Raw genomic sequence first — 19,426 nt, 5'->3', positions numbered from 1 at the left:
AGCCTGTGAATTATTAAGTTATTTATAAGTGTGTGTTATTGATACTATTTATACACACACAGGAATGTCCAGCAGCACACAAATATCTTTAAATCAGATATATTCATGGATTAAAAGGTAAAATATTATCATTGTCTACATAAATATAAAAACCGCTACCTCCCCCATGCTTTCTTTTTTTTTTTTTACCTAAAGGCTGATTTATACTTCTGCCTCAAGCGCATGCATATGGTCCAGTGCAGCCTTTGCGAGGTCGCATAGCCCTCGCTGTGGCTGACACTGACGCACATCTCTCAAAAAAATTTAACTACATGTTGCAACGACACAGAGTAAGCTCTGTGTTTGGTCGATATGGTAGCGATGATGAGCGTGGGCGGTGCTGAGAGCCGCAAGCCCGATGGAATGAGTGTTTACAAGTGTCGGGTCCCGTGAAGGAGCTCTAGATGGAAACTTTTGTTTTGTGTTTACCTTATGATTAAACTTGCCAGTTTCCGCCTCTGAATGAGCGAGTTATAGCTACTTGTAGCATTATAAAAAAAAAAAAAACATTCGCAAAAGAACTTGACACAGAGGAACATAAAAACCTACAACCAGCTAGTGTTTTGGAAGTGTTATTGCAGAGCAACACAAACAGCACACAGAAGTTAAATGTACGGCTACGTGCAAGGCAGGCACAGTGAGTCACGGTAATCGCAAGACGCAGAAGTATAAACCAGTCTTAAGGGGGCATTGGTGAAATCTGCCTTGTTTTGAGGATGATTTGCTCATATGCTTTATCATTGTGGTCTTTTTCAATATTGAAGCATTCAACTCTTCTGTTTATAAAGTTCGCCATGTAAATAGCGAATGCGACATTGTGCGATCACAACTTGATCTTACAGGAAATCGGAGATAAGACTCTGATTTGTTTAATCACCCCCAAAACACACCCATCAATCATTAAGAAAATAGGAATAACACTTTTAGACCATGCGCCCGGTGCACCGACTGATTTTCCACTTGTTGTTAGAAGGGTTACAGCTCGGGCCCGAAATTAACAAAACTTATTCAGATTATTTATTCAATTTTGCATTACATTGTGCTTTATTAACATCTAACACTACCCCAACATTAAACCTATGCCTTACAGTAGTGTAAAAAATTGTGATTGTTGTTGTACAGTGTCAGAAAAATTATGCTATGTCCATGGTATATACAGTACATACACATGCCCAAGAATATACAGCTGTATCCCTAAATAATATAATATAATAATATTCATTCATTCATTTTCTTTTCGACTTTATTCACAAGGGGTCTCCACAGCGGAATGAATCGTCAACTTATCCAGCATATGTTTTACACAGGGGAAGCCCTTCCAGCCGCAACCCAGTACTGGGAAACACCCATACACTCTCACATTCACACACATACACTAGGGATAATTTAGCTTATTCAATTCACCCATATCACTTGTCTTTGGACTGTGGGGGAGCAAAGCCTGAGCAAAACCCACACGAACACAGGGAGAACATGCACACTACACAGAAATGCCAACTGACCCAGCTGGCACCAGCAACCTTCCTGCTGTGAGGCGATCGTGTTACCCACTGCGCCACCGTGACAACTCATATAATAATAAATAAAATATAATTAAAATTCACACATTTTTTTTCATCCTCAAGCCCTATCCAACAAGCTATCTTTACCTGCACTATGTGCTTTAGGCCATGCGCTTATATCATTCAAATGGAAAAAAGGAAGATTGCTGGATATGCTCTGATCACAAAACGTAAATACTGAACATGCATCAGTTTTTTATGGCGAATTTTATACAATAAAATAACAATTACACAACATTGTATAATGTTGTAAATTTATAAAAATAAGTAACAAATAGGAAATATATAAAAAAAAAACCTAAATAAGTTCAGGGGCGAATTAAACCAAATGACGTAACATTCAACAATTTCAATTTGGAGTTTTTTGTTTTTGTTTTGTTTTGTTTTTGTTTGCACTTTGTAATAATTGTATTAAGATCAGCATGAACTGGAAGTTTCTAACATTTTTAATCCAGTATGTTGATGTACCTCCACCTGATATTAAATATTGAGTAGCGGGTGGGGCTTTCTTTTGTGCATCATTCCCTTATAGCAAACTAACGGTTAAAGTGGTGTGGTTAAGATTAACCCTCTACTTCACGCATTATTAAATCTATCAAAAAATATTTGACACTTTTTCTCTTCTTAGAATGGCTTATGGCAACAGCATCCAATAGTGGATCTAACTTAGAAATTTCTAATTTAGAACTTTCCTTATATTGAATAATTTTGTTGTGTGAAATTATTTAATTGAAGCTGCAGTATAATAAGCTTTAACACAGAACTTATAAATGACACCTTTTACATACTCATTTTCCAACAGCTTTCATTTATTCCATTCTATTTTTGTTGAATATTACTGATAACAAGCCTAATATTGTATTATCATGTATACAACATACAGTAGGTATAAATATTCCCTTCAGTAAATATCATAACAAATAAATAACAAGTCTAATATATTCAGATGCATAAGAATATGTAGCTACTAGCAAACAATGTTTATATATTATCCTATATACTATACTACGCCTGTCTTTTCTGCCTTATCACTGCTCATCATTCTCATGGTCGCTAAAACCCATCTCATCCTCACGTTCATCTGCAGGAAGAGCCAGTTCTGTCCTTGTTTCTATTGCAATATTGCACATTCCACCATTTGGCAACGCATACATTTGATCAATTAAAAAAAATGATTTGATAAAAACTTTTTTGAGTTGTGATGTCATCATAACTTACTGGAGGTGATGTTTCAGATTTTTTTGTGGATCTGACATAGTCTCCTTTGTTTTTATTGACGTTTCCATTTGCATTTAGCAATTACTTACAATAAACGCCAGTCTGTCAGAAATCACACCACAGAAAAACACTGCATGTCATGTGACTTAACCAAAGCACATGATTGGCTAAGCTATGGTCTTCTCTTTCCAACAAAAATAATGTTGGTCTTAAAGAAACTGTGGCAGGGAAATGAACATAAATAGCATGTTGCCATATGGCAACACCATGCGATAGAGGAATATTGTGGGTGAATATTGTGGCTTGATGTATTCATACCTAGTTTATTCTAAAGTATCCAGAGATTTTGCAGGATTTCACACATTTGGGACTCTGATTGAAGACATGCTGGTGTGTGTAGTGTGCTGTTTGTTAAATTTCAGAACACCACACGATATACAAGCAAAATGGTGAAATCCAAGATCTTTTTGTTTTCGTGTTGGAGGTCTGGAACGTTTACTCAAGCTTTAGTTGAGCAAATGAAATGGGTAGTCTGCATTCTGATCTAAACATTTGCAAAACATACAATGAAGAAAGTGTTTACCATACACCGGTGTTGCAATTACCACTGATGAGAGGCTGAGGTTGAAGCAAAACACCAGGTTGACGTTGCTGAATGGCTTATTGTGCAAACTCAACACTGTCAGATCTGCCTTCATCAAGACTTGACAGGATTGCTCTTCTCAAACCTGAGATCAACGGTATACTCATATTTAAATCTGTCTAATGCAATCATTTATTTGGCAAATTGCTAGAAGTACACTCTGAAAGCAACTGTAGCAGAGTTATTATATAAACTTAATTATAATATGTGAACTGTATAGAAAATGTACACATAACAAATACTGTTAATTTATTATAGCTTTTAGCCAAGCAAGCATTTCTCATATTCATTTAGTTCAACTTTATATGCTTGAATAACTAAAAGTGAATGATTTTTTTTTTATTTAAACTAAAAAACTTGTAAACCAAGTTAGAAAATCATAAATAAAAAACATAATAATTAAACCTTTTGACCTACGAAAATGTAAAATACATATCAAAAGTAAACTGAAAAATATCAATAAATCTAAAATAGTATAGGTTAGCAAACATTGATTATGCATTGCATTCTTCATTGCATTCTACCGCACACTGAAGCAATTGTTAATGAGAGGCCAGCACAAAAGCAGTGGAGCTTTTATTATGACACAGTCCACAGCTTCTGGTTAATCAAGATCATGTGGAGAAGAAGCAGCACTGTTTTATCATCCTTAATTCATTTTAGGGTTCTGTTATAATGCTGCTCTGTGCAGTCTAATAAAACACATAGCAAATTAAAGCGTCTTTGGTGTTTGCCTGGTTTTTAAAACGAAGCTAAAGAAGATATCGAGAGATAATGTGTGACATCATTATCATGGAGACACAGGAAATGGTCTGTGTCACTGGATTAAAATTGCTTATTTATCTAGATGGAACATTCTTCAAAACATGAGAAAACATAAGTCAGTAAATGTATACAATCACTGGCCACTTTATTAGGTACACCTTACTAGTACCGTGTTGGACCCCCTTTTGCCTTCAGAACTGTGTTAATCCTTCAAAGATTCAACAAGGTACTGGAAATATTCCTCAGAGACTTTGGTCGATATTAATATGATAGCATCACGCAGTTGCTGCAGATTTGTCTGCTGAATGTCCATGATGTGAATCTCCCGTTCCACCACATCCCAAAGGTGCTCTATTAGATTGAGCTTTGGTGACTGTGGAGGCCATTTGAGTACAGTGAACTCATTGTCATGTTCAAGAAACCAGTCTGAGATGATCCGCGCTTAATGACATGACGCGTTATCCTGCTGGAAGCAGCCATCAGATGACAGGTACACTGTGGTCCTAACCGGATGGACACGGACAGCAACAATACTCAGGTAGGCTGTGATGTTGACATGATGCTCAATTGTAATAATGGAGGCAAAATGTGTGACAAGAAAATATCCCACACCATTACACCACCAGCAGGCTGAACTCTTGATACAAGGCAGGATGGATCCAAGCTTTCATTATGTTGACGCCAAATTCTGACCCTACCATCTGAATGTTCCAGCAGAAATCGAGACTCATCAGATATTTGAGTTACTGTTGTCTTTCTATCAGCTGAAACCAGTCTGGCCATTCTCCTCTGGACAGGTGTACCTAATAAAGTGGCCGGTGAGTGTATACTGTATAGTCACTGTTTCAGTGATTTTTGGATATTTTATTGAAAATAAATATTACATATTGTGCATTTAAACAGGCTATATGAAACTTTTTTTATCTAATACTTGCTTTTTAGCCCTATTTTTACAGCTTGTTAAAAAACAAGAAGCTTTACAGACACTTTAAATACATCTTGTTCAGTTTGTGTACAGTTTCACTGGAACAGTAAAGCAGCATCTCTGTGTCTGTTCTCTCATCAAGTCCATTTTTGACAGCAGAGGCATGGGATTACTCTAGGAAAACTGCAGGATGCTCTTTTTTTATACCATTCCTAGGTGTTTTTTGGCAGGTCAGTCACTCCTGGGGGACAGTGTTTTTTATGTTTGGTCTAAATGCAGACGGCCTCAATTCAGCTGGCATTCTAATTATAGGGCAGCTTTAAACCTTTTCAAGGAATGTCACATATCTTCATGAAAGAAAAAATGTTTTTAAATGTTTACAAGAGAAAAAAACTGCATGCAGCATATAATTTATATCAAAGAAGAGTCATATTTTACACCCTTGTCTTTGCAAAAACATTAAAAGCATCAAGATGACTCATTATCATCATGTACAGTATAAAAAAAAAGTCATGACAACAAATATTTTAGCTACTTTAACTTATTTTAATGAGTTAATCAAGGTTTCAACTAAATATTTTAAGTTATTCAAAGGTAAACTTATCGTATTTGGTCAGTTTGAAGTTGGAATGACTACAACCTACAACAACAATGTTGAAACTTGACATGTAGAAATCATTTTATTCCCTTGAAAAAAAGGTGTAAACCATAATGTTGTGTAACATCTGTAAGTGTTTATTGATTTCTACATTACTTTCTTAACATTTTATTGCACTTTTCCAAAGAAAAGCTGCAAATTCTCAGGAGTAAAGGAGTTGGAAGGCAGAATTATGGCTTGAGTTTGAGTAAAACAGACATCTGGAAACTATTGTGAATTCAAAGTTCAAGATTTGTTTGTTGATTGTTGACAAGAGCATACCGAAGACTGTATTGTCAGCAAACTGTAGAGTATTTTGGCAGAAATATAAAACACAAAAAGTAATACTGACAAAACAACAAGGTTCCTAGCACTACATACAGTACAATACAACCAAACCCAGAAGTAATTATGTGCACAATCAGAACTTTGAAATCAATTGCTGCATTAATATTTGATTTAAATTAAAGTATAAAACCAAACAGTGAATGTACTAGGAAATGATGATAAATAAAATACTCTGTGGAGTTTCTCCCAGAACAAACATGCAAATTGTAAGTGCACAAAATATGCAAACATAAACCATTTCCCAGGTATCAAGGTATCAGGAACTCTCTCACTGCAGTCTGACTGTGTTTTTCTAAAAGGTTGATCATTAAACACGTCTTACCTTTGAAAGCAGGATACATGGGCACCATGTTGCTTGTAATTAAAGAGTCTGGCTCAGTTCCTGCAGGGCTGAAGTCTGAGAGGGAGAAAGAGAGAGAGAGACAAGTAGAAAATAGTCAGTCATACAAACACAACAGAGGAAACATGGCGGCTCTGTTATTACACTTGAATTGGACCAGCCAAATCGCAGAACTGTGTGATTAAATATATTTGGATGATTACCACTAAACTAAACGCTGCCATTCAAACATCTGGGCTCAGTACGATTTTGGTTTTGAAATATTTGGGGTTTATTTCAGTAATTATGCATTATTATTATATTATATTGCTACAAAATATTGATATTTTAAATAAACGCTGTTCTTTTGGATTTCTACTCAGAAATCTTATTAACAGTACAATGGTTTTATTGATAAATATAATACATGTTTATTGAGCTGGAAAGGATAATATTAGAATGATTTCTGAAGGATCACTGCAGTAATGATGTTGAAAATACAGAGTTGAATCACAGATATACACTAAATAAAAACTTTGTAGAGACAAACTTGAGGATGTTTAATGAAGTCTGGATGGCTGTTAAGTGGGTGCTAGACTGAAAGGATGTTGCCAGGGTAATCTGGGTGGTGGCTAGATTCATACTAATTAAGTATGGTTGGTTGCTAGGTTTTTTGTTACAAGTTAATTCATTCACTAATTCATTTTCCTTTGGCTTAGTCTGAATGAACTGCCAAATATTCCAGCATATTTTTTACACAGCGGATGTCCTTCCAGCTGCAACCCAGTACAGGGAAACACCCATACACACTCATTCACACACACACACACACACACACACAAACTCATACACTATGGACAATTTGGTTTAGTCCATTCACCTACAGCAGTGTTTCTCAACCACGTTCCTGGAGAACCACAAACACTGCATGTTTTAGATGTCTCCTTTGTCTGTCACACCCATTACAGCTCTTTCAGTCTCTGCTAATGAGCTGATAATATGAATCAGGCGTGTTTGGTTAAGGAGTCATAGAAAACGTGCAGAGCTGGTGGTCCTCCAGGAACGTGGTTGAGAAACACTGACCTACAGTATAGCGCATGTCTTTGGACTGCGGGGGAAACCGGAGCACCCTGAGAAAACCAATGCAAACACAGGGAGAACATGCAAACTCCACATGGAAGTGCCAACTGAACTCGAACCTGTGACCTACTTGCTGTGAGGCGACTGTGCTAACCATTGAGTCACTGTGCCGCCCTTGTTACCAGTTAGTTACAGTAATGAAGTAACTTTTTTTTGCTATGGTTGCTGTGGGTGATGTTAAAAATTACTATTGTGCTAACATGATGCTAGCATGATTAGGGCTTTTGTCCACTGGTAAGGACTATAGCTTGTTTCAATACACATTGGGACATTTGGAGAATGTCTTGGTTGTACAATATTACTACTGGTAAACAACAACACAAGTGATATTTTAGAGACATAAATGTTTATAATGATGCTTTTTTAACCATTAATCAGTTATAAATGTTCTGTACTCTTCTAGCCATGAATATAATAATGGTTGTATTTTTTTTAAACATTAAAAAAATATATTAAGTCTTGTTATCATTTAGTGGCTTAATTCATTTGATTCACATTGCCCTTTACAATTTCCATTAAGGGAACCTTTTTAGTGAGCATCAATGCCCTTTGATTTTCACGGTGCATCATGGGACATTTCAGAAGAATTTATTGATTGAAAAGGGCTTCCTGATCAGTACCTTGACTAATGAAAAGGGAGCTGATTGAGGCCCCGTTTACACTAATACGTTTTAGTTTCAGAATGAAACCGATCCATGTCTGCACTGGTGTTTCATCTAGCATTTTTGGAAAGATCTCTGTCCACACTGTCCCACTGAAAACGCACATCATGTAACCACACACACACACAGGCATGCGCTGTAGCGTATGAGGAGGTCTGAGCTTCAGGCAGTCAGCGGGTGCTTTGAGCACACCTCCCCAGGAGAGAGCAGCGCATGTTGGACAGTTCACCAAGGAACTACCGCTGGATCTCATCTCACTACAGTTGTTAATCGTGATATTTAATTCATCTGGTCTCTATCTAACGACTTTTCAGTCTTTTGAACCTATTATTTGTTCTCAGGTAACATGTTTTGGTTGAGGGCAAAGATAAGTTAATAGCTATATTATGTAAACATGTACACTGATTCTGTACATTTGACTGATTGCTTGCCTTTATTTCCTTTATTGTATAAACTTATTGTACGTTATACTTTTATAATGGTCACTATTGATTATTAAAACTGATATTTAGCAAAAGAGACAGGGTATGTCTCATGTTTTTCAATGAAAATCAAAGAAACAGTTATATTATGGGTTCCATTTTGTGATAAATATGCATAGAGTGAAGATGATGGTCATCTAAATATGTAGCACAACACCTCAACATTTTTGGTGTCTTTTATGTTGTTAATATCAAAATGAATATAGGCAGTTTCTTATATCATGTTTTTATTTTATTGTTAAGATAGTGAAACAACGTAGCCAGGGTGATGCGAATGAGGTTATAAAGTAGGGTCTACACTGTTCTCTTTGAAGATTTACCCGACGTGTCCTTGCGAGTTTGTTTTCCATATCAAATTAGCAAAGTCTGAACTTATAAGAAAAGGATTCAAGACTGAACTTTGTGCACTTAATATTGAGGAAAAAGCCCCAATCAGATGAATGATCTGCAACCACACCATATAGTGCATATACAAATAGCACAACATATAGTGCATGCGGATGGCATTAAAAGCACTTGACTTTTTTCACATTTTTTAATGTTACAGCCCTATTCCAAAATGGATTAAATTCATTTATTTCCTTAAAATGTGAAAAAAGTTGTTGCAAATTTATTAAAAATAAAAAACCTGAAAAATCACATGTACAGAATTATTCACAGCCTTTGCTGTGAAGTTCTAAATTGAGCTCAGGTACATTCTGTTTCCACTGATCATTCTTGAGATGTTTCAGCAGCTTATTTGGAGTTCACATGTGGTAAATTCAGATTATTGGACATGATTTGAACAGGCATACACCTGTCTATATAAGGTCCCAGGGTTGACAGTGCATGTCAAAGCACAAACCAAGCATGAAGACAAAGGAATTGTCTGTAGACTTCCAAGACAGGATTGTCTTGGCACAAGGCTGGGGAAGGTTACAGAAACATTTCTGCTGCTCTGAAAATTCCAATGAGCACAGTGGACTTCATCATCCGTAAGTGGAAGATGTTTGGAACCACCAGGACTCTTTCTAGAGCTGGCCAGCCATCTAAGCTGAGTGATCGGGGGGAGAAGGGCCTTAGTCAGAGAGGTGATCAATAACCCGATGGTTACTCTGGCTGAGCTCCAGCGTTCTTCTGTGGAGAGAGGAGAACCATACAGAAGGACAACCATCTGTGCATCCATCAAGCCACTCCCCGCCTGAAATTTGTCAAAAAGCATCTGAAGGACTCTCAGACCATAAGAACCAAAATTCTCTGATCTGATGAGACTAAAATTGAACTCTTTGGAGTGAATGCAAGGTGTTACGTTTGGAGAAAACCAGGCAGCGCTCATCACCAGGTGAATATCATCCCTACAGTGAAGCATGGTGGTGGCCGCATCCTGTTGTGGGGATGTTTTTCAGCAGCAGGAACTAGAAGATTAGTCAGTAAAGAGGGAAAGATGAATGCAGCAATGTACAGAGACATCCTGAATGAAAACCTGCTTCAGAGTACTCTTGACCTCAGACTGAGGCGAAGGTTCATCTTCCAGCAGGACAATGACCCAAAGCACAACACCAAATATCAATAGAGTAGCTTCACAACAACTCGGTGAATGTCCTTGAGCGGTCCAGCCAGAGCCCAGACCTAGATCCTATTGAACATGAGAGATCTGAAAATGGCTATACACCGTAACCTCCCATTCAACCAGATAGAGCTTGAGAGGAACGGCAAAGAGAAATGGGCAAACATTACCAAAGACAGGTGTGCCAAGCTTGTGGCATCATATTCAAAAGGCTGTAATTGCTGCCAAAGGTGCATCAACAAAGTATTGAGCAAATGCTGTGAACACTTATGTACATGTGATTTTTCAGTTTTTTTTTACTTTTAATAAATTTGCAACAATTTCAAAAACTCTTTTTTCACATTGTCATTATGGGGTGTTGTGTGTAGAATTTTCAGGAAATAAATGAATAGCAACATTAACACAACATTAACACTTGTAGCATGTTGCTAACAGCATGCTAACATACAGCACAAAGTTCAGATGCTGTGGGTGTGTCTCGATCAGCTTCCCAGCTCATGAGTTTGTGTAAACAAATTTGACCACTGTTAAAGGTAGTGATGCACTTGGTTCACTACAAAGCTGAGTGTGACATGAGAATGTCCTCATTGTACAATATCAAAACTGGACACTATAAACAACAGCAGAACTAATATTTGTCATTTATAATTTTTTTGATGTTTTTAAAAGTAGATTAAAGCTAAATAATGTTATTGTTTCATATTTCATTGCAACCTTTATTCATTCATTCATTTTCTTTTTGACTTAGCCTCTTTATTAATCAGGGGTTCGCAACAGCAGAATGAACTGCCAACTTATCCAGCATATGTTTTACACAGTGGATGCCCTTCCAGCTACAACCCAGTACTAGTAAACCATTTCAACATTTAATCGTTTATAAATGTTTGCTATATTTGTCTGTACCTGTCTAATCATGTTAATGTATGGTTAAATATAAATAAATCACATTTCTTTTTTTTAAATATCTCGTTTGTCATTATGTTTGGTGATTTGATTCTTACTATGGACTCATAATTCGCACTTCACAATGTCCATTAAGGGAACATACAGTAGTGACGATCGAAGCTCCCTGATTTTCACTGTGCATTGTGGGATTTTTCCGGGAGTGAATGTATTCAGCGCACTGGATTAATTTTCAGCACTCTGATTACTGAACAAGTGCGCTGATTGAGACGCACTCTGAGATAGCCTAGAGGTCTTGCTATAATGGTTGCGAGGGCACTTTGTTTTGTTGCTGGGGCATGACTTGGCAGCTGTCAGTGACAAAACTTCAATGCTTGCAGACTAGTAAGCTTGATTAAAAACTCCACTGTATGTATGACATTCAGATTAAGGCTTGGGATGCAGTAGGGTGAGCAACATTTACCCCATTACTGAATTACATTTCTGAATAAATGAAAAAGTTATTTGAACTTGTTATAATATTGCACAATATTACAGTATTTGATCAAATAAATGCAACCTTCACTGTCTGTCACTCAAAAAAAGATTTTTGCTGCTCGTTCAAACTACTCATTTAAAATTAACTAAATCAACACAATTCCTGAGTTTTTTAGAGACAACTTAAAGAGCCCCTATTATGCATTATAAAAGGTCATATTTTGATTTTGGGGGTCTCCAACAACAGACTGATATGCATACAAGGTCAAAAAAATGCTTTCATAACCTCATAATATGCATTAATTTTTACCTAATTATCCTAACGACTCCCATATGATTCGTTTAGTGATTCATTTGTTTCCAAACCCCTCCTTTGCGTGAGGCTAATCTGCTGTGATTGGTCCGATGACCCAGTCCATTGCGATTGGTCGACTGGGTTCAGCGTGAGACAGAGAGAAATGCCCATCATGGCTATGAAGTAGCACAAAGTATGCGAGAGCCCAATGCAGGAGTGCAATAAAGCAATGCAGTTAAACACCAGCATATTATTCTATTCTTAACCCTAACCCCAAGTAATAATAACAACACACATTCAATATTAATCCACACAGTGGCAAAAGTTGAACTATTCTGAAAATTGACCACGCCGAATGTATAGGTACAGCTGATGGTGGCCATAGCAAAGGCAAATGGAAGAGGATCGCGAGTTCGGATCAAATTTAAATTGGTAAAGAAAGAAGCACGCGTCGCGTTTTCAATATGGTTTTGGACACAATATGTGAATAGCCCCATACAGATTTAACTTTTTTCACATTGTCATTATGGGGCATTGTGCGTAGAATTTTGAGGAAATAAATGAATAGCAACAACGTTAACGTTAACACTGGTACATTAACACAACATTAACACTTGTAGCATGTTGCTAACAGCATGCTAACATAATTAGCATATTATAAAGAAGATGTTTAAGAATGTAATAAGAATGATGCTAACACTATTGACATACAGCACAAAGTTCAGATGCTGTGGGTGTGTCTCACTTTAACCTGAGAGATACAGTACAAGCTCTGATTTATAATAGATATGTGATTACAAGCCGTGAGGAGTGATTACAGGTTAGAACACACAATTAAATACATATTTAGGAAACTACACAAAACAAGGCGATAATTTTAATTACACTTATGCTGTGTTCACACCAGACACAGAATGAGAGGCTAATTCATAACATTCGCGCGTGAATAGTCACGTGAACATTTTGAGTTTACTCGCTTCATTCGCGCGTCAAAATCTGATTCATTCATGCATCAAATCTGCTTCATTCGCACGTCAAATTTACTTCAGAACAGACGCGGATTCTTGTCAAGGGCAGGGCTTCGTCATTCGCACTGCGCTATTCGCGCCACACCATTCGTGCGTATCGCGCCGCAGGATGTATATTCGCGTCTTAGCATTACAAAGCTAAGCTGCTCCTTCCTCTAATAGCAAACAGCCTGCAAATCCCGCGTTGCAGCGTTGGTTATTGTATCAAAAATCTGAAAAATTACAGGAGCAAGTACAACACTAGGTTGGCTATACTGTGGTGTTGTTGTGAAAATGAACTTTGACCCTTTATTCCCCACAGTTGAATCTCCATCTGTCAGTAATCGGCATCTTCGTGTCATGATCAGTTCTGTGATCCCCTGCACTTCGCTAGTGTCTGAAGGGAAAGGCGCGTTCATGTTTTACCGGATCTGGCACTTATATTTGGTGATGTACTGTATTGACGTCGATGCGTTCACAAAAGATCCAAACCCAACACGATTCATTTATTTGACTCTTGAGTCAACTGTTTTGTTAAAGAATCAATAGTTTTAAATACTTTCAGATTCAAACCTCAGCTGGATGTTTTCAGTCACTTAGTGCTGTGTTACACGCTACGTCCATGGAAGGTCATTTTCAAAAACTCATAGTAGGGGCTCTTTAATTGTTTTATGTTCAATCCACCTAAATTTGTAAATTAAAGAGCCCATATTATGGGTTTTTGAAAATGCCCCTCCATGCAGTGTGTAACACTGTTCTAAGTGAAGTGAAATATCCAGCTCAGGCTTAAATCTGTAAGTGTACAGTGTTTAAAACTATTGATTCATCTATAAAAGAGTCGACTCATAGTGCTTCAAACGAATCGTCTGATAACGAGTCATTAGACGTTTCATGATGACGCGACTACGAAACAAGTAGTTGCGCGCGCAAACCCGGGAGATTTGAAACCTGCGGCCCCGCCCACTAACAGAAAAAAAGCCCTACACACACACAGACACACAAAGACACCGGTCGAATCAATAAAGAAGGATCAATAAAGACTGTCAGAACATGGATCAGTGCATCATGGATCAATTTCTTCCTCCATTTCACAAGTGTAAGTACGTGCGATTAAAATTGTTGCCTCGTTTACTCTAGCTTGCAAATTATGTATTTAGTTTTGTTACTTATAACCGCGTGTACTGTATCAGGTTAACTCTTTATATTCTCATATCGCGTGTAAAGCCACGTTGAAAACGCAACGCGTGCCGCTTTGTTTACGGATCGTCGGCTGTTGCTACACGCATGCAACAGTCAAGTTTAAAAATAGTTCAGCTCAGGTTTGAGGTGTGTTGTTTAAATTGCACCCACCAAGCTGAACTGGCGCTCTAGGCGTGTGTGTTGTGTGCTCTGAGGAGGAGGGTAATGTGTGTGCGTGTATGTGTTGTGTCCTCTGAGGAGGGTAATGTGTGTGTGCAGGGCCAGAGCAAGCTGAACTGCCGCTCTAGACAAAGGATGATCATGCGCCCTCAACCCTATAGTGTAAAAGAAAGGGACCCATCGTGGTTGAAATTGAAGACCGGGGGGGTGTTCGCGGATACAACTGCGGAGGACGCGGGTGGTGAGGACGCCGCCCTCTCTATTCTGCCGCCCTAGGTCGCCTCTATGGACGCGCCGGCCCTGTGTGTGTGTGAGTAAAAAGAGCAGGTAGAGTGTGAAAAGCAAGGAGATCTCCTCGCCAGTTCTTGGACTTTTTGCTTGATAAAAGTTAGTCGTCTGTATTTTCTAGTCCATCGTCTGTATTTACATTCACCCACTGGCAGCCAAAATCCACTATAAAGCGTGTATGCACTGTGACTACTTTTATATTGTTGATTAGCAGCTGGACATTTCACTCCGTCTCGCACTGAAGCCTTTCAGTGTCGACCAATCGCAGCAGGCTGTCATCAGTCCAATCAGCGCAGATTAGCTTCGCGCTGAGGAGGGACTTGGGAACAAATGAATCGCTGAACGATTCATCTGGGAGTCGCTGGGATAATTAGGTAAGAATAAATACAGATTATAAGACCATGAAAGTGTTTTTTGACCTTGCATGCATATTAGACTGTTGTTGGAGACCCTTACAACCTAAATATGACCCTTTTTCATGTATAATAGGGGCTCTTTAAAAAAAAAATTAAAGTAATTAAGTTAACTTAATCGATTTGTGTTGGAACAAGATTACTTTGGGCTTCTTTTTCATTTAAACTACTTCTTCTATCTGCTAACTTCTTTCCTGATAGAAGCATATCATTTAATTAATTCAAATGACATTTTAACAGCTATGAAAACAAGTAGAATCACTCATAATCGCCCGATCTAAAATTCTAGGGCAATTTCCTAAAAGACAAACTGGACGGAAGTGAAAGGAATCACGAGTTTTGTTAAAAAGATCTCTGAGTAAACACAGGCATCCTGTTGAACTCACTGGGCGGATGCAGGAGGCCGAAGCTCATAGAGGAATTGTTCTTATAGATGGAGCAGGACTGTCTGTCACTGGCCTGAACTCGCACATCTGCACGCACACACCAGTCTGCAGAGGGACGCAGCACAGCCTTTGTTGGACAGAGGAAAAGACAATCAATCATCAGAGCAAATGGTTACTCAATGATTATCAAGTGAATGACGCACATCCTGACAGAAATTACAGTTAAAATGCTGTCATTACCTTACTGTTAATTAATATTTTCACACAATAACAAGAAAAACATTGATCCCACTTTATATTAAATGGCCTTAACTAGTAGGCCCTCACACAAAAATAAAATTAACATAAAAATATAGTATTGTGCAACACATATGGGCAAATTAGAAATATGTGCCCAGGGCTACATTTTTGGAAACTGTGAAATACTGTTCGTGTCTAGGGCTACATCTGCTTGCAGTTTTTGTTTTCATAAATCTACTAGAGCCCAGCATTTACATATTTGACAACCTCAAATACATTACTGGTAGAGCTTAGATTGGGCACAAAAAATGAAACCCTACCCGAGCCTGTGCACCTGTGCACAACCCGGTCCGACACATTAATTGTAATAATGAGCCCAAGCCTGATTTAAACCTGACTATTTTTTAATACGTGAATAATAAAACAAAGCATTATAATTCCTTCAAAACTCATTAAAATAACTTTTTAACAAGCTTTATTATAATTAAAAACTTGTTAAGTCCAATAAGTGTTCATTTTGAAAATTAAAACTAAAGAAATTAACTAAACTAAAATGAAAGTACAAGTTTTTTTGAGTAAATTCACAGTTTTCATTGACATTTTCTTTGTTTATTATATTTTACTTTTTCATTTTATGTTTTAATAATTGTACATAAATTATAAATGAATGATTAAATAGGCCTAAATAAGGCAATACTAGCAAAACACAGAGAAACGGTGCGGTATGTACAACATACGTACCAAATGATTAACTTAAATGTAAGTACATAGTAGTTAAGGCTATGTAATACAAAATTGGACCAAAACATTTTTAGACTTTGAGAGAAAAAAAACACACGTTTACCATGGTTTATTTTAAAATTAAGATTATTTTGTCAGCTTTAAAGCTTCAATGATACATACTTTAACAGAATAATTCTTACACCAGTAAGTTTTTAAACAGAAATACACATTTAACATTCAGCCTTTAAATTTCTGATTAATAATGTGTTCATATGTCACAAATACCTTGTCCTTGAAGGAAAAGAAACAAACAAACAACACAAAACAAAAAAAATGTTAACATCATGTCTAAAGCGTGAGCTATCACTGTTGTCACTTATGTCATTTCTCAGAATCATTCAGGTTGTGGTTTGCAGTTGCTGCATGAGTCATGAAAGCAAGAATGTACACACCATTATGTTAAGCGTACAGTAAATCTTACAGTGTAATGTCTGGCAACCTGCAACACAAGTTTAAATGACTATGTAAGCATTTTTTACAGTAATTTCATTGCAAAAGTTAGTGCACTTGCTATAAAAGCCCTCCCACACACTCTCCCGATTGGCTGTGAATCTTATCTCAGTTTCTGAATTCCAGCTTGAATCTTTCAGAGGGAAAAAATGTTAAATCTTGCCTTGGCCCTGCTGAAGGAGCACAAATCAGATGTGATCAAATCTCTCATGATGCTGGGCCTGTATCAAATAGAGTATACTGTACTTTGAATTTAGTTTTCACATGCATATAGCAAGTTTGTTGCAAATTGCATAGATTATAGCCAAATTAAATAGTTTCAGAACACAAGATCATTGTGATATATACTTTGAGGACATTCGGGTCAAATCACCAAAACAATACACATATGATGACACAGTTGCGTCACAGCCTCTACAGTGCACACAATCATTTCATTGCTTGACATTGCGGCCTACCATTATCGCATTATCAATATGCACTGTAGTCAAACACACACACACATATGGAGAAGATAGAAATGTTTCCATCCAAAGATGCAAATTGAATTTATGTGCAAAACTGGAATATTGCATAGAAGATGAAAGAAATAAAGCAGCGTTTCCATTCAACGAGTCAAAGAGAACAAAATCATCACTTCCTGATTAACTGGTGCCAAATATCAACAGTTAAAACGGAATTTAATGTGGTAGGAGAAGCTGCGTGAATCTTTTCTTTATTTAATAAATTACTTGTGCCTCAGAAGACAATGTCAACATGCAATGAACATCTGGTGGCATTTGAAAGTGTGAGACTCGGAGCACAGACACACTTGACAGTTCTGGAGGTAATTAATAATATAATAACACTAATACTGAAACGGTTAAAGCATTTTAGAATGACCAAAACAACATTTCAGCATGTTTTACAATGTACTCAGCCTGCAGGTTTGTCCATTCACACACACTTTCACCGTCACTTATAACAAAATCACGTGATTCTTTTAATACGCATACTGGAATTTGTTCGGTAAAAGTGTTTCCATCATAAATTTTGCGCATCTTTTCTTAGCTAATAAAAAGTTCATCCATTTACAAAATTGTTGTGCATCTTGCAGTTTCCATCAATCGTTTTTTTCCAAAATGCGCATAAAAATAGCTGGATGGAAACGTAGCTAGTGACACTGCTGGATTCAGTTCTTACAGCTTGGATTTGTGAACTGCATTGCAATGCCTTGGCAAACCTAGAAGGTATTTTATTTATTTATTTAATATATATATAGATATATATATATATATATATAGATATATATATATATATATATATATATATATATATGGTAACACTTTACAATAAGGTTCCTTAGTTAATGCCTTTACTAACATGAACTAATCATGAACAACACTTATACAGCATTTATTAATCATAATTAAACATTTACTAATGCATTATTACATCCAAGTCCATGCTTCTTAACATCAGTTGAACAACTGCATTTTCATTAAGTAACGTTAACTAACATTAACAAATACTGTAGTAAATGTATTGTTCATTGTTTGTTCATGTTAGTAAATGCATTAATTAACATTAACTAATGAACCTTATTGCAAAGTGTGACCATATATATATAATTATTATATATATATATATATATATATATATATATATATATATATATATATATATATATATATATATATATATATATATATATATATATATATATATATATATATATATATATATATATATATATAAATTATTATTATATATATTATAGTTGTTAATTAGCCAGTTATCAGCAAGTATGCAGCAACCTAACTACTGGTATCTCCTAAATCCAATAGGTTAGTCTGTACTTGCTGATAACCAATTAATGAACTGTTTTAAAAATGAATACTGCATAAAAACTCCATTATTGGTTGAACTCTACTCTGAACCAGTGCCTCCACTTACTGTAGTCCTAATCAGTAACACCTCTAGTCACACACAGCAGGGTAAAATACCTATTGAACATGTCATGATTTATCACAGTAAATATATTTCTAAAGGAGCTGTTGACTTGAGATGAACCCAGATTTTGGTAAAAACCCTAAAAATCCAAACATACAATTAAAACAAACAAAAAAGTTGAAAAACATGTTATGTGTGATGACAACAGAATGACACAGTTAGAAAGTAGTAAACTACTGCAAAAGCATTTGATACTTTTAAGACTTTTGGTATAGAGAATGAAGTCATGTATTGCTCAGGTGTGATTTTTATTTTCCCAGACTTCAACAAAGCCTAAAAATCTAGACTGTTTGGTGGGTCTTGCCTCTCATCTCTGGTATTTGTTCTTATATTCTGCTGAATTCAGGCCAGATGATTGGCTGGGCCATTCTAGTGACTTTATTTTCTTTCTCTGAAACAAATGGAAAGTTTCCTTTAATGTATTTGGAATGATGGTCTTGCTGAAATGTCCAGCCTGACGTTTGATCTTCATGTTCTGATAATGTAGGTGTTTAGACTAAAGTAGCTAATTTTCATTTACACTGACATGTAACATGTGGGTCGGGGC

General features: G+C 36.6%; 1 protein-coding gene across 1 annotated transcript in view; it reads right to left on the bottom strand.

Moving 5' to 3' along the window:
• enpp1 (ectonucleotide pyrophosphatase/phosphodiesterase 1) overlaps window positions 1-19,426 on the bottom strand; it is a 127,062-nt gene that overhangs the window by 14,235 nt on the left and 93,401 nt on the right. Inside the window, exons 21-22 of the mRNA XM_056480678.1 lie at window positions 15,415-15,541; window positions 6,460-6,534 (exon numbers count right to left, since the gene is read on the bottom strand). Coding sequence (XP_056336653.1) covers window positions 6,460-6,534; window positions 15,415-15,541 — 202 coding nt within the window. The remainder of the gene's footprint in view (window positions 1-6,459; window positions 6,535-15,414; window positions 15,542-19,426) is intronic.

The sequence above is a fragment of the Danio aesculapii genome, chromosome 20 (assembly GCF_903798145.1).
Source record: "Danio aesculapii chromosome 20, fDanAes4.1, whole genome shotgun sequence".
NCBI lineage: Eukaryota > Metazoa > Chordata > Actinopteri > Cypriniformes > Danionidae > Danio > Danio aesculapii.
The sequence above is the reverse complement of the archived record's forward strand: the minus strand, read 5'-3'. Positions and strand labels throughout refer to the sequence as shown.